The sequence below is a fragment of the Poeciliopsis prolifica genome, unplaced genomic scaffold (genome assembly GCF_027474105.1).
Source record: "Poeciliopsis prolifica strain line A6 unplaced genomic scaffold, Auburn_PproV2 SCAFFOLD020, whole genome shotgun sequence".
Classification (NCBI taxonomy): domain Eukaryota; kingdom Metazoa; phylum Chordata; class Actinopteri; order Cyprinodontiformes; family Poeciliidae; genus Poeciliopsis; species Poeciliopsis prolifica.
This window is the reverse complement of record NW_026562395.1, coordinates 2,679,233-2,699,552: the sequence shown is the minus strand read 5'-3', so window position 1 is coordinate 2,699,552 and position 20,320 is coordinate 2,679,233. Positions and strand designations below refer to the sequence as shown.

General features: G+C 42.7%; 2 protein-coding genes across 3 annotated transcripts in view; one reads left to right on the top strand and one right to left on the bottom strand.

The window, feature by feature from the left end:
• LOC129369055 (E3 ubiquitin-protein ligase pellino homolog 2) overlaps window positions 1-20,320 on the bottom strand; it is a 45,647-nt gene that overhangs the window by 4,497 nt on the left and 20,830 nt on the right. The window lies entirely within an intron of this gene.
• Window positions 6,216-11,705, top strand: LOC129369058 (homeobox protein OTX2-like). Of its 2 annotated transcripts, XM_055044364.1 has the most exons (4): window positions 6,216-6,312; window positions 9,057-9,274; window positions 9,399-9,550; window positions 9,821-11,705. In XM_055044364.1, exons 2-4 carry the CDS (start codon window positions 9,178-9,180, stop codon window positions 10,487-10,489), a joined length of 918 nt encoding a protein of 305 aa, XP_054900339.1. In that variant the 5' UTR covers window positions 6,216-6,312; window positions 9,057-9,177; the 3' UTR covers window positions 10,490-11,705. The 2 variants fall into 2 exon arrangements, with proteins under 2 accessions (XP_054900339.1, XP_054900338.1); XM_055044363.1 differs by lacking the exon at window positions 6,216-6,312 and having other exon boundaries at window positions 7,020-9,274.

Genomic DNA, 20,320 nt, shown 5'->3' with positions numbered 1-20,320 from the left:
AAATCCGTCTCACAGCGGCCATCTTTCTTTCTTTTCTTTTTTCTTTTTTCACACGCTTCAACACTCACCACCCGACCACCGCCGCCCCCACGCCCCCGGCCAGTGTTTACCCGTCACCGAACAATGGCTGGTTACTGGCAATTAAACAGCATTTTCTGAGGAATCCGCGGCTCTGGTCTAATGGCATTACTGTTGGATGATTCAATCCCTGAATAGTCAACAGGATTTTGCCTCTCACCAGGAAAATACTGCTTCATCGAATTAGCCGTATTACATAGATTTGCCCAAAGCTGATGATTCAGGGTTCACAGATTACCGCTCTCTTAAAGATTCCTGGGAGAAAGGAGCGATAGGCCAAGGGGGGTGATGGATCCGACGCCTCAAAGCTGCTTTCGCTGCCTCCTTCTCCAGATAACTTGCTTACCTGAACACGGCGCACGCTTTCGCACACCACGTCGAGCTTCTCCAGCGTGAACTTTAGCGTTAAACGGCGCGCGGCTCAGCCGGGCGCGCAACAATGCAGGAGCAAACTGCACATTGTGGCCTTTGACCTTTCGCGGGTCGACTCGAGCTAGGCAGCTCAAGGAGCCGGGAAGATCGGCCAAGTCCATTATCTCACAATGAAGGGCTAATTACTGGGCCTGCAAGCCTCAAATCACACGGCAGCAGACAGTCTGCCGCTGTCCTCCGCTCACCCAACATCTTAATTGCTCTTTTATTCTCTCTGTGTTTCTACAGTGCCTTTCTCTCCGACTCAGTCCTCTTCTCGCCTCAGTCATTTCACACATAAAAGCAGGATGCTAATTGCTTGCTATGGAAATATTGGGCCTGTGATTATGCAGGCGCTGGGCTTGGCTGGCCTGCATCTCCCTCTGCCTGTAAGAGGGGAACTGTTGAACCGGTGTTGTAAAAATAGAAAGCAGCAGCATAAGCGGCAGCAGCAAATGGAAAATCATTTGGGCACGGGGCAGGGATGTGACCGTGCGGACTGTCATTGCGCTCGCGAGGCAAGCCTGCAAAACGCTTGAAGTGAAGACACAGGTAACACGGTCCCAGCTGCTTTAGATGTCGTCACTGTTAGAAACAAATTTATCGTGTTGTGAATAATCTGACTGCCAGCACTGACAAAGTGACTCATCACTACTGGCTGGTTAATTCTTATTCAAGTAGAGGTTGTTATCTGTGATAAGTTCGGATCTCTTTCACTCTGACGGATGAACCGGTCATTTGTATATAAAAGCTGTTTCTTGCCGTCTCACAAAGCAACAGGACTCTTCCAATAGACTCCGTGCAATTCAACCACAAGAAGCTCAGACTTCTCAAATAAAGCCTCTACCTTTGACCGCATCTCTAAAATGGCTTGACAGAGATATGGTGTTCCTCAGGGAGAAGCTCTCAGATCCTTTCTTTAACATCAGCCTGGTTTACTGATTTGCTAAATGACACATCAACAGAATTTCTTAGAATTGAGAAGAAGAGGGGAAATTATAGATGGATGTCTTTACCATATTTGCACGTAGAGATGAGCAAGCTTCCCCATTCTTTGCTACAAAATAGCACAAACTCATCGGGATCGGATGGTAGGCATTTGTGAACATAAAATTTCAAATCTGGTCACAGATCCTCTACTTGATTTAGATCTGGACTCTAACTAGGACATTACAACTTATGAATGTGCTTTACTGTCAGCCATTCCTTCGTATATCTGACGTAAGAACAATGTTGGTAGCCTTTAGCGTCATTCACTGTAGATAGTAGCTTGTTATCTCTGTATCGTTGACTGAGTCAATAACCTCCCACTCAGTCAATGGTTTGTCGCTATTTCAAACCAGATTTCTAATAATGGTGGTGGCTATAGGAACGGCCAAGTTATTCTTAAGTAGTTCTTCAAATGCTTTGTCCAAGATGTCGGAAAGTCGCGTTTTTTCAACATGAGCTGATTTTTGCAATGATTGGCGGACCTGGTGTTGGCAGTGGCAGCGGGCAAGCGGGGCTAGACGGGTGTGGGTCGGCTGTTCAAAGGCTGGCGTTTTATAATGTTGGTGAGTTGGGGATTAAGGGCCTCTGTGCAGCAGAATAGCCCCTCTAATTAAAAAGGATAAGAAGGCAGAGAAATAGCGAGAGGCACGGGAGGAAGCAAAGAGAGAGGGAGAAGGGAGAGCAAATTTGCCGAGAAAAGAAAGAAAAGAAAAACTGTTTTAAGTGGCAGTGCTGCAGCCGGGCCTAGCAATTCAGACGGGATTAACTTTACTCTCCTCCCCCTTATTTCTGTCTCTCTCTCTTCCTCTCTCTCTCCCCACAATCTCTTTCTATTGTGGAGTTTCCGAACTTTACTCTCCACATGCCACCTACTCCCTTGGAAGTATACGCATTCAAGGCGTTTAGGTGGGCCCCAAAAAGCTACATCTGTAGGTTTTTTTTTGTGATAATCTCTGTTATGTTGAACTTAAACAATACATTTTTACATGTGGTGATGGTTTGTATAGAACAATTTGGGGTTTTACAGCTAAACTTGTGTGTTTGCCATCGGCAGAATTTGAATAGAGGAGCTGTGTGCTGGGCCCCAGATGCTGGCTGACAGTAGGTGGGCTGTTTGCTGTGGGGATGCCAGGTTGTGTTTTTGTTTGGCCCTCCTCTGTCCCGCCTGCTTCCCTCCCCCTGGCCGGTGGGGGGTCCTGGGCTCCTGGGGTGCGTCCCTGCTGACCAGTATCCAGGTATGAGGCTTTTCGGCTTGGCTAACACTAGCTACAGGGCTGTGGGAGGTTAACGAGGTACCAGCAGCCACAAGACACTAAACCCTCCCATGGGCAAACCACAAGTGGTGGATGTATCTCAATGAAGGGCATGAATAAGATATAAGACAGCAGTAGAGAGTGCATGAAGCAGAAAATAAAGAGTTACTGGAGGTAATCCTCCACCAAGCCATTTAATGAAGCACTTTTCTTTATAAATAACAAGATAAAGTCTTATGTTTTGTTTAAAAACGTGACTACTATACATGATTGGACGAAAGAAGCATCTGAAGTCACTGAGTAATCAAACTGGGATTTCAAGGCTCTATTTATAATTGAATTAGAACTGATTAGAATTTCTGCAGTGGGATTTTAGTCCAAGTTGGAACTAAAATCACAACTGATGTGTGACATCATCACAATGCCACATTCTTGATTAGCTGACTTTTCCTGCTCTCGATCAACCTTTGTTTGAAAGCATCAGGCTCAGAGCATAATAGCAATGCCTCAATGTTAATCCAAATGCCACCTCTGTTGGTCTGCAAATCAGATCACAATGTGGCTGGACCAAATCATCTTGATTGGCTAATAAATGAGATGAAGAGGAAATGCTGCCAGTTGAGCACCGTTCTTAGAAATTCACAGCACGTCATCTGAACTACCTTACCACCAATTTAGCTCTGAACTAACTCTAGTCGACTTCTCAAAGATTAGAATGTTCTCTCTCCATGAATAACTTAGGTTTACCTTTTAGTCTGAAGAAGAAGAAATGGGGAATCGAAGGGTGCTGAGGACTACTCCCTGAGGTACACCGAGCCATCTCTGCCAAACTACAAACCATTCAAGACACACAATAATTAACAGTGGTTGCATAAGTCCTGTGAGTCTGTTGGGATTCATACGTGTTGGAATTGTATGCAGTCAATAGAAATATCCCGAGCCACAGTTTTTGATAAAATGTACAAATATCTTAATGTCTGAGTCTTTCCCCTGAAGCGCCTGCTCTCCAGAGCAACAATAGCTAATCCAGATACACAACAGGTCAGCCTCCTCTGATTGGATCCTTGTGACCAACCGCAAAACAGCAGCTATGGCTTCTTCCAGCATGCTTCATGTCAATAAATCTATCAATGTTAGGTGCATATGGCTAAAGAGAAACCTTTTGTCCGTTACAGTTCTGAGAGTGTCAGCGTGGAACAGATGGACCCGGTAAGGCAGACCAAGCCATTAATTTGACCTTGACACAGAGAGCCAAGATGAAGTGAAAGAAGGAAAAACCGAACTCGTAAAGCAACACTTTACACGAGCTGTTTCCCTTGATCTTGACTTTTCTGTTTATTTTGGCTAAATTTGACGAAATGATCAAGTTGAGCACTTCGCGTCCCGGATGAACAGACTAGCGGAAAGCGCCTCCCTCAGCAGCCAGGCCCGTTCTGCAGCGGCAGAGTCAGTCCCACGATCCTCAGCCTTCGCTTCGTCTCCCTGACAGCAGGAGAAGCGTGACTCCGTCGATTCGCCGGGAGACAGGGGGAGGGCACATTGCCACAGACATTAACAAGCGTCTTCACCTTTTAACAAGCACGGCCCCGTTTAGCTGAAATGCTCCCCTGGGCTATTAGATATTTTCCGATGAATTATATATCAGAGGGTGAAGATGAAAGCGCTCAGTGTGAGCCAAGAACATAGCTGGGGGGACGACAAGAGGAGCAGATTTTTAAGCCTGGCCGGGCTGTTTGTTTTCTGATCGTTCGGGGAGAACGGGAAAACTCCACTTGGAGGCTACAGTAAAACTGCAATCAGGAGGAATATTAGCATCACTATGCTAAAAAAACGAAAAGAAAAGAAAAAGACTCTATAAAAGTAAATTAATACTAGCCATCAAAATTGTGATGTGTTTAATCAAACAGATTCCAATATTAGCCACTTTATTATTTGCCCTCTAAATATTTGGAATGAAATTTAACTGAAGATACTGGTTAAGTCAACATGAGCTATTTTCATTCCCAGAGTTTAGAGGAGGTAATGTTTTTATTTGTAGCACAGGCAGCATTTACTTGCATCAATTGGACAGGAAATGAGCAGTGAAAAAAAGGGGGAAGACATGTTGGAAATCAAACCCTGGAGGTCGAAACGTTACAGGTTCTTCCACCATGTCTCGTCACAAGCTAATATATTATGAAGCGTTTATTATGAATTGATGCATCAACTTAGCGAGACATGAAGAACTAGAAGATTTGTGGTTGAGAAACTTTCTTTGCTGAAGCAAATATTTGAGTTAAGTGTTTTGTTTTGGTTTTTTTTTTTCAAATAAATATATGAGTTAATAGACTTTGAGGACTAGCTTGTGAGGAGAGTCTGCTCACAAAGGTCTCATTGATTTTCATCTCGACTAAAAGGCCAACAGCCTCACAGTCTGTTCATCTGGCATGCAGACTCCTAATTAGTTCCCTAACCTGCTGCTTGTTGGAGAGCATCGGTTGAAGCCGCCGCCGAGGCTGAAGCTTTGGCCGACTGGAATCACACAAAAGACAAACAACCTAAATGAGATTGAGCCTGGATTAAACCAGAGCGGTGAAGATCTGTGGAATTAGCTTCTGATAATCCGGTGCATGCGTTTATTTAATCCTGAGATGCAAAACACAGTGAGTCCATGTGAAGGGGCAATGTTACATTAACTTTATTATCTCGTGTAGACATTATGTTTTCAACCAGCTGACATAGGTTTTTGTTTTTTTTTTAACCAAAATTGAAAGAAATCAAATGTCCACCTCTAGCTACTTTGGATAGTTTTGCTTTTTATTGTAGCAATTAATTAGATTTTTGACGAAGTTTTAATCTAACCTTTGTGTTTTTTTTTTTTTGTTTTTGTTTATAAGTTTACTTTATTGATTTTTTAAACCTCACTTCTGTAGGAATACAACCGGTTTAAAACATTCCACTGGTGGCGGTCTCCGCTCTTTTGGATCAGTCACTTGCTGACCTTTAAAAATTGCTAAACTCAGTAACCTTTCTTTTTATGACCTTCATGTAAAAAGGTGTTCCTCTTGGCTCTATAATAAGACCAACACGTTTTAAAATTTGTATTTCTATGTGAGTCAGTCTATCACTTTTTAGTCCATATATTATTCCTGTCAACTTTGTCTTGTTCTCATTTCACACAAAAAATCAACTTCCGTCACATTACGTGTAATGATTGGAGTTAAGCGCTTTTCAAGTTGTGGTAGTTAGCAGACGATCTCTATTTGATAAGATGGATTTTGGTCAAAGGAGATGAAAGATTTATAGATTTTCTTCCTAACAGTCGCTGTTATCCAATTTCTCGTTGCTTTGCTTGTGTTGCAGCCACATGTTTCCATCCTCTGCAAATCAAATTTCCCTCTCATTTCCATTGGTTGCTAAAATTCCTCTCCTCCCTCTCAAACACCCTCATACACTTTCTCTCCCTCTCTCCCAATAAATACTGAGCATCTCTCAGTTTAATCCGCATCCAACGGGGTTATCCAGAAGGAAACAAATCAAAGCCGCTTGATGGGTCTATAAGCCCAACCAAAGGATCGCTTTATATAAATAGAAGACTGAAGTAAGTAGAATTCTTTTTTTTTTTTTTTGGATTTTTTTTTTTCCTTTCTAGGATTTTCCTTTAATTTACAGTCAGACCAGGCAGCTTACAGGGAGATAATTGAGGAGGCGTGTTTGAGGGGAGGTTTGGGGGCTGGAGGGCTTTTCTCCCCTTTTCCAACCAAAGGAGCATTCAGGCAATGAATTACGGGACAACGCAGGATTCACAGGATTCACAACTTCACAAGGATTTAGTCAGGATGAGAGGAAAGCAGGCCACTAAATTGCTGCCTATTCAATTCTTAGCCAATTCCTTATGCTGCATTTAGGCAATTGATTGTCAACTAAAAAAAAAAAAGATAAAATCACTAAAAGAAATTCAATTATACATTTCTAAATAAAGGTGCAATTTTAAAAAAAAAAATTTTTTTACAAATATACATTTTATGTGAAATTTGAATATAGACAAAATGTACAATAATTTGAGAATTTTTACATTTTTCTAAAGCAGTTATTCTTATTTATTTTTAGAAAATTGAAAATAGAACGAGCTTTGTTTTTGATTATTGTCAATACTTGGGGCACTTTTTCTCTCTTTAAAATATACCTTTGATTCCAGTTAAAAAAAATAAATAAATAATAATAATAATAACAGAGACCACTCCTCTGGTTTCTGTATTTTTTCTTTTTTTTTTTTTTTTTTTTTCATTTTTTTTTTAGAGAGAGAGAGGGGGTTCGGGGTGTGTGCGGCTCGTCTGCCAGTCAGCTGCCCTTACAAACACAACGCCACTCATTGTTTGATTTTGATGACGCAGAAAATCGCGGAGGCCTGAACGCGGAGCCGCGGCTGCATGGCGTCCTGCAATCAGGCCAGCGCGTGCCGTCCGGATTATGGCGTTAATTTCTCTCAGAAAGAAGGAGGGGGGGTTAAAAAAAAAGAAAAGAAAAGAAAGAAAGATTTGAGCCAATAATAATTATTATTAGCCTGTAGTGGGACGGGAGGGGTGTTTATTACTGAGGAGGGGAAAAGTGACAGATTGAGTTTAGGGTGAGCAACAGCGACCGTTATTGGCTTCGGAAGAGTCCGGCTAATGCTAATAATAGCATTAATAGAGAAGCACACATTTTAAGGCAGGTCCCTGTGAGAGGATGCTAAAGGAACAAGAACATGTTTTTACTGATATTTTATTGATGCACTATATATATAAATATATATTTATAAAACAAGAATGTAACTACATTATCTGTATTTTAATTAAGCATAACACACAAGCCCTATAGTGCTAAACATTAGCTATTTGACCCGTAAGACTTAGCTTAGTAAAACTATGATGCTACTTTAGCTAATAGCCACAATGCTAATGTTCGTTCGAGCTTGCTAGGTGGGCTTCTTAAAGCTGTTTGTTGTTTTATTTTGTGTGTTTATTTACATTATTTAACTCTTTGTTTAATTTCTTTCTATCACAAACTGTCACAAACTTTTTGCTTATTTTTTAACATGGGTTATTAATTAGCAGAACTATCTTTATGATTAGGTGAAGGTTTTTATTTTTCCTGTTAAACTTTCTATTCAGAAAGAAATCATTAAAATGTCCAAAAATAAATTGTATGCAAATTGCTTCAACAGTTCCATCGGTTAAATTCTAATAGCTTGTTTGCATTTTTATGGCCATATAGGAAATGTTGATTACTAGTTAGAAAAGTTAACAATTTTTGTCGCAATGATCTACTTTGTCTCCACCTTCGTTAGCGGTTAAATTAGCATAAGTCGAAACACAGATTTATATCAATGTTGCAAACAGTTTGTTTTTAACAGTGTACTCAACTGTGAAATGTTACAGTTTGAACATCCTGCGCTATTAAAGGCTCTAAAGTCCTTCAAAATCCGTTTTGGACTGATTCATTTATACTCATTAACACAAAGATTCAGCTTTGAATCCAAGAAAGGAAAAAGAAATAAAAATCCTCTTAATCAGACAAAAAACCAAAGTGGTCTTTTTCATTTGTTTTGTTTGTCGAGTTATGTTTTATTTGTTCTGTCTAGATCTTCAATGGGTGTTGTGAAATCATTTAGATGTAGTTTCCATGATAAATAGTGGTGGTTCGTTTGTTTATGAACCGCTCCTCTCTAATCAACACTTCTCCAGAGTGTCACCTCTTAAATCTAATTACCGGGAGCAATTCATTAGGCAGAGGAGGAGGAGGTGGGAGAGCAGATATTTATGTTTCATAAAAGTTTTCCCTAAAAGTTTCCAGTTTCAAATCGTGAAGCACTGTTTTCAAGGCAACAACCAAACAAAACCATCCCGATAGATGCAGAGCTGTGATTAAATGCGCGCTCAGCCCCATTGTTTGTTCCCTGAAAGTCTTTTGTTATCAGCATTACTTATCGGTCAACACTGCGCTTTGTTTCTGCAAATCAGCTGCTTCGTCCCCAACCTGTGGGTGTATATGCTAATTGAGTGCACAGTTGGGGCCCAACGAGAGTGCGCATTTTAACAACGATGTTTTTTTTTTTTATTTTTTAGGCGGGGTTATTGAAGCTGTTAGAGGGAGGGGCGGAGGGGTTGATGGCGTAAACGCCTGTCAGCCAGACAGAGCATCTTCAGTCCAGTGGGGACAGCTGGGGGTCTCCTTTCTGCTTTAAGAGCCGCGCGAGTTTGAGGACGCCCATTTTTTTGTGTGTGTGTGTGTGCGTGCGTAAAGGCTGCGCTTAAAACCTGGCGGACATAGACCACTGTTAATATTTTTCATGTTTTCCTTCAGATTCATTTAGGAGCATTTCGGAATTCGGAGACGCCAGTTGGGAGGGGGAAACGCTATTCTTAATATTATTATTATTTGCGCCATTTTCTACTTTTTTGCGATCGGGGCGCCGGAGGCAAACATGATGTCCTATTTGAAACAACCGCCGTACACGGTGAACGGACTGAGCTTATCGACCTCAGGAGTGGACTTACTGCATCCTTCAGTGGGATACCAAGGTAACGGAGTGATTTCTTTACAAGTAGCCACTTTTAAATGTCTATTTCCTTCAATTTGCTACTCCGATCTAAAGGAGTTTCGATGGTGTTCCTCCAGTTTTAAATTGCAACGTGTCGTTATTAGCGACCCCTCGCAAGCAGAGGAGGGAGCGGACCACCTTCACCCGGGCCCAGCTGGACGTGCTGGAGAACCTGTTCGCCAAGACCCGCTACCCCGACATCTTCATGAGGGAAGAGGTGGCTTTAAAGATCAACCTCCCTGAATCCAGAGTGCAAGTGAGTCCGACAATTAATTACACGACTCTGTAATTTAAAAAAATGCACAGAATATTTGACATGCAATTAAATTCGTTTTTCGCGTTGTATTGTCTGATTTTTCTTGAACACCACCGAGTCGTGTTTTAGTCTTTTATCGTAAATGTAAGCGACCATCCGAATATTTTAAAATGCCACTTTTTGCAGGCTAAATTATGTAAACTATATTTTCTGTAGTAATAACTTCGTAGTTTGTGATCTATTCTGATTTAAATATGTTTTCTTTTTTAGGTCTGGTTTAAAAACAGACGAGCCAAGCATCGCCAGCAGGCCCAGCAGACCCAGACGGGCGTGCAGAACAAGTCTGTCAGCAGGCCGGTGAAAAAGAAAGGCTCCCCGGTGAGAGAGGCCAGCTCTGAGAGCGGAGCCAGCGGCCAGTTCACGCCGCCCTCCAGCACCTCCATGCCGGCTGTGAGCAGCAGCAGCAGCAGCAGCAACAGCAGCAGCAACAGCAGCAGCGCGGCGCCTGTCTCCATCTGGAGCCCGGCCTCCATCTCCCCGCTCTCCGACCCGCTCTCCTCCACGTCCTCCTCTTCCTCCTGCATGCAGCGGTCTTACCCAATGACCTACACCCAGGCGACGGGCTACAATCAGGGCTACACGGGTTCCTCGTCCTACTTCACCGGGATGGACTGCGGCTCCTATCTGTCGCCCATGCACCACCAGCTGTCCGCCGCGGGCTCCACCATGAGCCCCATGAGCGGCAGCGGGGTGTCCAGCCACCTGAGTCCGGCGTCCTCTCTCTCCTCGTCGGCGTACGGAGGGACGGGGCTCGGATTCACCGGTGCTGCGGACTGTCTGGACTATAAGGACCAAACTGCCTCATCGTGGAAGCTAAATTTCAATTCGGACTGTCTGGATTATAAAGACCAAGCAGCTTGGAAGTTTCAAGTGTTGTGAGGGAAGAGAAATGGAAGAAATTGGGAACTTTTATAAACCCATGCAGAGCCGGTGGAAGACTGAATGCGGTCCTGAGCGGAAATTGATTTGGGTGGCACCACCAGCAACCACACCACCACCACCTACATTAACTTATTGGGCTTTTTTTAAAATTATTATTCCCACTTACACAGTTTTCTAACATAACAAGCACAATTATGATATAATATTTCACAATATGTATTTAAATAAAGGGATACCAACAAATAAACTGTGGAGAAATCACTGGCCAAATTTAAAAGTCGATTCATTCTCGATTAACAGACATCTTTGGATCTGTGTTCTGGGTGGTGGCATGCTGGGGGTCCTAAGCAGCAGCGTCTGGCTCTTGCCTCGACCCGGCTCTGCATTCATGCAAAAGTAAAGTTTCTCTCTCTTTTATTTTTTCTTCCTTCCCTCCACAAGAATCCAGGCCCTAACTTCTACCTCGGGTCGAGCAGCGCGGGACTGTCTCACACTTGTTGGACTAACTTATTGACCATCGAGACTCCACTTTGATCAGGGGCACGGAACAAATCTGCTGACCAGAAAAGAAGAAGGGAAAAATAAAAGGATCAAGAGAGACGAGCTTGGAGGAGTTTTGAAGGATTGGTCAGGTCTTTTTCCAGCTAAGCTCCTTAAAGACTCTCCTTTTTCTCTTTCTTCTTGTTGGCACGCTGAATGGGCGCCCCTTTGATCAAAGCGATGTGCATGAGTGTCTGTGTTGTAAAGAGCGTGTGCGTGCGTGCGTGCGTGAGCGAGAGAGAGTGTGAAAGCAGCTCTGACGCGAACTTGGATGCACTACTTAATTTATGGAAGAAGAAGAAAAACATAAAATATACGAGTATTTGACAATCAGTCCGTTCGCGCGTGAGCCGAAATGTCTTTCATGTGTTTTTAAATTTTCATTTCTCCCCTTGTAAAATTTCTTTTTACCCGACTTGTGATTTTTTTTCTTCCTTTCTATAACCTGTATGCAATTCTGCCTTGCGTAAAAATGCGCAGGAAAAGCAAGCTGTGAATTTCACCTCCCCCCCCCCCCATGTTACCGGTGATAACTAAAAGAAGGATTTTATTGGTTTTCATGATAAATCAGGAACAACAACAGTGTAAATGTTGCATCTGAAGGTCCGCTCAAAACTGTAAAGAGCGACAAAAAAAAACCCACTATGAAACAATAAAGACCTTTTGATTCAGATGCGATGTTTCGCTTCGTTTATTGCAGCACAAAATGTCAGCAAAGTGGTTCTTGCTTTCACGCAAATCCTCTTGGCGCACATTGAATCCTTGTCATTTAGTTTATTTTGAGGAGTTCTCGAAACCTGAACTTTTTTGTGACAGCACGCACTGAGTGGGGGAAGAAAGCGTGACTCGCTCACGCAGGAGGTCAATCTGACTTTAATGCGAGAAAAATGACAAACACGCTGGCCATGCTTTTGGCGCAGCTTGAGCGCAAAATCAAAAGCACACAGAACACATCGAAAAGCTATATACTTATATAAAGGCTATATTGATATCTAACTCAGACGGAAAGTACATGTTGCAGTAGTCAGGACGCATTTGGCCCAAGCGGCTACAACCGGTGGATTCAAGCAAGACGTCACGTTGCTTTCATCAGGCCTGAACGGGAAACCGTGACCGAGTCTCGGATCTGAGCCGTGACTTTTTGACGTCCCTCGGACCGACAATTAGCAACAATTGACCCAATTAAACCGCGGCGCCCCAACAGCCTTTGAAATGAATTGAGACAATGACGACAGCTCAACACATCTTCAATGATGAATGACAGACAAAACAACATAATGATAGTAAGTCATAAAATAATAAAAAATAAGAGTAGAAAAAGGAATGTGAAAATATCAAGATCATATTGTAAGAAATGGCTCCACCACCTAAAAGATGACTTGGTGATTATATTTCACTCGGGTTTTCAGTAAGTCAGATTTCCTGCAGCATCTGGAGCGCGAGGCCCTCCCGGGTTTCCTTTAATTAAGCACAAGAGGCCCTAAAGAGGACATATGGGCCAGACAGTTTATTAATCCTCTCATCTTATTTAAGGATGTTAAATAATAATAAAGAAAGAAAAAAAATAGGGAGTCAGAGATTTTTTTTTGTTTGTCTTGTGGCCCCCCAGGCGAGGCTTTCCCCAAGCGGCGTCACTTCAGCCGGATCGGGGGATTTCCGGGATTTCCTCCCAGCTGGGATCGGGCTGAGGCTGTTTGACCACAAAGTTTTCCACACCGGTTGCTGTTAATCACCTCGGAAATATCTCAAAACTCGCCTGCTTGCTGCCATGGCAGAGAAATAGTCCGGACAACACGATCAGTCTGGAGTCCAGACAGACAAACCCAAACTGCGCCATTTCCATCCTCCGCAGTCCTGACCGGCAGGTGCTCTGTTGATGCAGATGCTCACTGCATCGCATCGGGATGAACAGAATGGACTTTTTAAAAAATAAATAATTAAACATAAGAACTTTTCTGCTCAACGACCCGTCGGTGAGAATCACAACCGAGGAGCATCGTTGTGTGCGCGCATGGAGCGGATGCCGGTCGCATATAAGCGCGGCGGCGCAAACATAATTCATCTGCAAGCAGGAGCCGCGGTGGTGGAATCTCGTTTAAACAAGTGGAACATCAGTGTTTGTTTGTGTGCTTTCATCGGACCGGGCGCCTCCGCGGCCTCGCTGACCGCGGCTGAAACGGAGAGAGCGCACGCGCGTAATCCTGCTGAGCGAGATTACGTCAAAAATGCCGTCGCGGAAACGTTAGAAGATGATGCCGTGCAGAGGCTTAAGAAGACGGAGAGCAGAGCCAATGTTTGGCTACAACAGAAAAATAAAAAAAATAATGAAAAATTAAAAAATCAATAAGTATTTAAAGGCGCGTAGAGATAAATCCCAGTTTGAAGTCTTACCTGACTTGTCAGGTAATAGCAGCAGATAGGGTGACTATGTGCTTTTTAATTTTTTATGTTTATTTGTGCCACACTCTTTTCATTTTACATTTGATCAGCACAATGAGATGTTTAAAGCTGGAGACATTCTTTTTTCCTACTTCTCCAGATCGTCCTCTGTCTTCAGGATGCTGCTGTTTGTGCTCCAGCAAACATCTGAGGCCTTCAATGAACAGATAAGTTCATACCATTAAGTTACACACCATGGAATAGACTTACAACTTAGATGCTTTCTGAAGGAGATCGGTTGCTCTTGACTGACACAATTTAAAAAATAAAATAATAATTAAAAACTATATGTTCCCATTCTTCCTCTCTACAGTTACACGATACTTCACGTAGGATTATGAGGCGCAGTCCAATAAAATGCAGCAATGTTTGCGGTTCTGATATGGCAGAATGTGGAAAACTTTAGAGGTTTGAGCAAAACTTTCTCCGACTTCTTGCTTTTTTATTTGTTGGTAGTAAAAAGATGCGTTCCTCGTGATTCCAGACACAGCACAGGACATCTTCTTGGCTTCAGGAGGAAATGTTAGCAAATGTTGTAGAAAAAACTCCCCCCTACCCCCTACCCCAAGAAACACCCTGTTGTTTTCACCTTCTGTTCAGGATACTTTAGTGGCCGCAACAACAGAGGAAGGTTTCTAATTTTACACAGCAATGTACATAATCAGGCTGCTTCTGAGGATTTTATAAACGTCCAAACCAAATTGGCCGTATGTGAGATGAAAATTGTAATTTTTCTAGACTGTAGATGTTCGTAACTTTGCTTTTGATCTGCTCTTGAAGTTTTGTTCAACAAAAACAAAATATCAAATGTAATATTTATTAAAGGAGAGGCGCAAGCAATCAGAAATACTCATAGTGCTATTTTGGCAACATTTCTGTAAACATGAGCGCATATGTTGCATATATAGCACACGAAGCAGAAAGCTGATTAGAGATTTGACATAAAATCCAGCATATGTAAAAGAATGACTTGCCATTAAAGTATTAGTGCTGTGCATACATTTAAAGCCGTTCTAACATGTTAGGTTTTTTTTTTCCTCCCCAAAGCATCCATTTCCCTTGAGACCCGCAGCATCCTGGATTATGCCAAAAGTGGACATTCAGCCAGCAAAGCAATTTTGCCTTTTTTGCAAACAGACCATTGGAAAAAAAAAAAAAAACAACAACAACAAAAAAACCCCCCTGTAAATCTCCTTATGAAGCAAAAAAGAGAGAAAGGTCTTAATAAGAGATTACGGGCGTTTAATGGTCACATTTAGGTTTGAACTAAAAGCATTTAACACAAAGAGACAACTGAGAGGAGAGCCGTCAAGGAAGTGAATACATGAGGCAACGGGAACAAAGACTGCGTGAAACATAAACTAAGGTTTTATCCTCTATCATACCTGTAATAAAATAGTAGCAACTGGTAATAAAACAAGTAATATTTTATCTTATTTAGAGTCACACAGATGTGTCTGTAGGATATCAATGGCACGTTTCACAACAGTGTCACTGATTATATCAGTTCAGTGGCCCTTGTATGAATTCAGTTTGAATTAGTTTTCATGATAAAATTAACTTGTTTAATGTAATCAGTTAAGCACAGATTAGCCCCCAGATTATCACTTATAGACCTGTTACAGGGTCCTATTTTTAATCAACTCTAACTGCCTTCCTGCATGCAAGCGACAAAAAACATCCCTTAAAAGACCTCCAAGCTTAGATATTAATGTACTGCACAGACACACACTATTATTCAAATTGCACTCCTTATTTTAACTGTTGGGATTTTAGGAGGATAACGTTTTGCGTTTCAAAGTTTGGATCATTTAAGCAGGTCTGTCCAGGCTCAAGTCTGAGTAGCAGACTGGACTTTCTTTAAAGCGCTGACTCAGCTGGACGGTTCCACACCAGGCCTCCCCAGAGCTCCAAGAGCCGCTGGCGAAGGCGTTCAGGAGGAGGGACTAATCTAAATGTTGCAGGGCAGAAATGGTGCCTTCAATGTGCTTTTCCAACTTCCCACTCGGAAGAGAAACAATGTTTTCCACTGTAGTGCGGTTCTGAGCAATTTTTTTATTCTTAGCCAGAGCTAAGCTCAGATTTTAAACTGCCCTTCTGCTCAGGACAAGAGGTTATGAGTCAGATTTGAATCACGCTGCCCAATTTTATTTTTGACGTGACAGTAAATTGTTTTAATCGCATTTGTGTTTTCCTGAATGGGGAGTTGCTCATGAAGGAAAGTATTAAACAACACTGAACTAATTTAGCTCCTGATTGGATTGTCCAGCTGGATATGAATCGGTCCTCAAAAAGCCTTAAGAGGTTTGTAAATTGTTTTTGAAATAAAACGTTTCCCTCAGGAAAACACACGTAACCTCTGGGATGTTGCAAATATATGGAAGAATGACCAAATATAAACATTGATCTGTCTGGTAAAATCGAAAATACTAATAACAGCAGAAGCTACTGGATGTCGCCTTGAACAAACTGTCTGCATGGTGAAGTGCAGCAGTGGCAGCATGATGCTGTGGGTGTGCATTTTAGGGGTGTGCGATCCGATATTGAGTAAACACGGGACTAGTATCAATACCACTAAATATTTTCACATGTCATCATTATTAAATAATTTGGGGGTATGACTTTAATTATTAGGATAACATACAGGTTAAATATTTTAGATAAATAATTGTCATTACCTGTTTACAGTATAACACAATGAAAGAGAAAAGAAAATAATAAATTCCCCTTGTACCCTCCAGAACAAATGACTGCTTATTAACTTGGTCTTTACCTGTAATCTGCATGTAATTTCAATAGGAATAATATGACAGTTAACACAAAAGCTCTGTCATATTCAGCCATGTTAATATTTCAAGTTTTAGGTATAGGTCTGTGTATTTTTTCTGGGTTTCAGTGAGATTATTTTCAGCTGGCTAAATTTTAGATGATAGTTTTTAGATGATATGTCTCGTCTCTGCAGCCCAGAGAGGAGACTTTAAAACACTATTGTTGGTTCACAAATCACTGAACGGCTTACAGCCGAAGATCTGCTGTCGTTGAATCAGCCCTCTTCTGGTTCTGGAATCAGAACCAGAACCAGAACCAGACATGGGGAAGCAGCAGTCAGCTTCTGTGCACCGCAAACTACAGAACAGACGAAACACTGAACTCCTTCAAATCAAGGTTTAAGAATAATTGTTCAAGTGGAGGATTGAGCGACATGCTTGACATGCATTTGCTTCTCGATTTCGATGACGTCATTTGGTAAAAACACCTTCAGCGGGTGACTGTATCGCGGTTTTATGATGTAAAGCACTTGTTGCTGGAATGCGCTCTCGACTCGAGGCCTGCGGGCGTCTCGACGTTTCTTGAAGGAACGTCACAAGTGGAGGAAAATCCTCCTCGGGGGTCGATAAGTCCCTCGTTCGGCCCAGCAGAGGAGACGGCAGCACAGTTTTGTCGACAGATGCCTCACTCCCCGCTCCACCCGGCCTGAGCCCGCCCGTTCAGAGCGGTGGGTGAGCTCCCACAGCCGGGCGTGTCTGCTGCGGACCCGCAGCGGGACGGTGGGTGTCCGGAGAAAGGTGGAACGGAAATGCTGCCTCGCCAGGTTTCTTCTCTCACGTCACAACTCTTTGAATGCTGCAGTGGTGGGTCGGTGGGAGCGTGTGGATCAGTTGTGTGTGTGTGTGTGTGTGTGTGTGTGTGTGTGTGTGTGTGTGTGTGTGTGTGTGTGTGTGTGTGTAAAGATCCGTGCGTGCTCAGGAGACGTGGAGAAGTGTGTGTCCTCTCCACACTCCCTCCCCCTGCAGCCGGCAAACGCCTGGCCACCTGCTCCGGGATTAGAGAGCATGCGGATTACACGCGTCACAATGAAGATACGCAAATACAAATATGCTGCCGGCCAACAAAGGACACTCTCGCAGCAGACAGCCTTCTCCGCTAACATAGCTTTGCGCCATGTTGTCAAAGTTTGCGACAAAAATCCACAACCTGAGCTAAAAAGCGTCACTTCTTCTGAGTGAATGTGAAAATAGTCTCTGTTCAATTTGGGCATAGATTTAGGGGTTAAAAAAAAATTTTTTTTTTTTGGAGATGTCAGAAAGTTGTTCTGTCGTTGTTCCTGTTGTGACCCGCATCGGTTCAGATCTGTCCCACTTTTTCACTGACGTTAAGCAGGAGAGACCTGCAGGCTGTCGGGAACCAAACAAAAACGCGATCATGACGAGCAGACAACCTGAACAAGCGGGTTTGTCACGTGGCAACGGGCCACGTTTTTGTCTATTTGCCAATTTGCGCCCCCGTTTCTTCTCAGCGCGCTTGTCGTCTCCTCCCAGCCTACTTTCACTTCATACCTGGAAACAAACCGGTTTGGACAGAAACTCTTAACAATTGCAGCAGTTTATTTCTCGTGGCAGCTTTTTTTTCTTTCTTCTTTTTGATGAATTATGAAAGGAATAAAAAGAAACTCATCAAAATGTCGTGTTTGATTTAATGTAATTCTGTATTATTTTGTAGGTTTTATGCTACAACATATATATATATTTTTATAGATTTTGGTGCTGATGCATTGACTTTGCTTTTAGAAGAGACTCTCATTTCTGATCCCGCTCAGAATGAGCAATCTCTACCTCACAGATTTCCAAACCAAATTTCCTAATAGAAAATGTCTTTGGTTTACTTTTAACATATTCTGTTGACTGACTTTGAACTGTGTGTTTTGTGAGAAACATCAAATGGAAAAACCAAAACTATAAAAACGTTTTCACACATTCACCTGCATTGAAGAAAGTCAGAATTCAACTGACCAATTCAGGACAGATTTAGTACAAAAGACTAACGGAAATGCAGCATAGAAGTTCACTTTACGTATTATAACTTCTTCAAGCATTTTGCATGTTGAGACTCACACAACAAACCGAGACTCGTATCCTGAATTTTGATCGACATCCTACAGTTTAAAATGTACGACAAAAGGAGAGAACTGTACATAATCGCTTCACTCAACATACGGAGAGATTTTCAGCGCCTTCACTGTAAAATGAGAAAATGCCTTCTCGATGTGCAGGAGTGGCATCATGATTTGAAGATTGAGCAAGCTGTGTTTTTAGAATTTCAATTCTAGTCGAAGAAAAGCACCAAAGCTGTTCTCCCTGTGCATGGGTGAGTTCTCTCCGGGTACTCCGGCTTCCTCCACAGTCCAAACACATGACAGGTCAATTGGTCTCTCTAAATTCTCCCTCTGTGTGTGTGTGTGTGTGTGTGTGTGTGTGTATGGTTGTTTATTCTGTCTGTCTCTGTGTTGCCCTGCGACAAACTGGCGACCTGTCCAGGGTGAACCCCGCCTCTCGCCCGGAACGTTAGCTGGAGATGGGCACCAGCACCCTTCCTGACCCCACAAGGGACAAGGGTGTTAGAAAACGGATGGATGGATGAAATGCTCCAGAGCGGCGGAGATGCCGGGATCTATCTATCTATGAGTCCTTCAAACTATGACATGTGAGTTTTATTATGATTGGAAGATTTTCCGCAACCTTCTCTCACTTCTTTGCTTTCTTCCCCTTCTCCTCCCCCCCAAGGGGGTCAACGGGTTTGCTTTGCTAATGACCCCGTCCCGTTATGACCTCATTCAGTTTGCATTGGTGGCATACTGACTCACTGTGGTGTCGGGGGAGGTGCTGACACGCCTGGGGTTGGGGGCTTCCATTGAGGATGCTCCTCACTGACAAATAAGGCATTGTTATGGATGGTTAACGGTAAATGAAGCTGGTGGGGTGTGTGTCGGGACAATGAGGGAGGGCGGGAGCCTTACAGTGTTGTCTGAGCAATATGTGGGTGGGGTGACATGCTAAAATTGTGCATTTACTAAGCGAACTAGCCAGTTTTGTAATGACCATGAAAACCACGAATTTGGTTCTTAACCTGTTCTTCAAGTCTTTCCTCCAGTTTTTCATTTGAGTCTTTTGTCACGCGTGGATGGGGGTAAATTGCTAAACTTGTAATATGCCTCAAATTGAGCCCCTAATGTCTGGATGAAAGTGTGGAATAAGTGCATGTGTTTAGTAAATACGCGTGTCTTGTAAAAAGTGCCTGGGGCCATTCTTGGGTTTTGTAGTATCTCTTCCCACATATTATTATTTAGATCTAAATGAGTTCAAGAGTGCAGCGTCAATTAGTAGTCAGTGTGTACATGTTTGTGCGTGCTACAACATCCCAGTGATGACATACCGCATGTCAGAAAACCCCCCCAAAAATCATCCTTGCTCATCATCAACAGGTGATTTTTGTGTGTGAAATTTACAGAAAACGCATAAGTGGAGCTTTGAACTGGCTTAATCTGTGTATCTCGACAAATGGAGTCTAAACAACAAAAAAAAAAAAATAGTTGGCTTAGTTTGGTCTCCGGCCAAAACCAAAAAAACATCTATAGGAAACAGGGTACCAAAGACTTTCTGTCAGCTAATCAGACAAACTCCCATAAAGCTGCAAATATGCTGAAATACTGCATTAAAACTTAAAAAAAAGAATGGTGATATCTAAAAGTGGTCTGAAATTTTTGACAGGAAGATTGAGCAGAAACCCTGTAGCAGTAGCTGCTACTACTGCAGCTGATACAGTAAACAACGAGACCCTGCGGAGAATAGTGAGGGGAGCTGAGGTCACTGTACTGTCCAGTATCACTGTGATAGAAAAAGAGCACGTCCTGATCAAGTGAAACAAGTAAAACATCACTGTGACAGTGGACCTGCTCCCACAGTTTCCACTTAAAAACATTCAATGGCCACCCCACTCCGTTTTGCTTTTCACCTGCGACGTGCGGCTGAAGAAGCAGCTCTCCCTCCTCCCTCCCCTCTTCCTCTTCACCTC

Excerpts from the sequence above, each read along its gene's own strand:
- LOC129369058 (XM_055044364.1), top strand. The coding sequence starts at position 9,178 with ATGATGTCCTATTTGAAACAACCGCCGTACACGGTGAACGGACTGAGC. Across the intron at positions 9,275-9,398 it reads TCCTTCAGTGGGATACCAAG|CGACCCCTCGCAAGCAGAGG; the intron begins GTAACGGAGTGA and ends TGTCGTTATTAG. Across the intron at positions 9,551-9,820 it reads TCCCTGAATCCAGAGTGCAA|GTCTGGTTTAAAAACAGACG; the intron begins GTGAGTCCGACA and ends TTTCTTTTTTAG.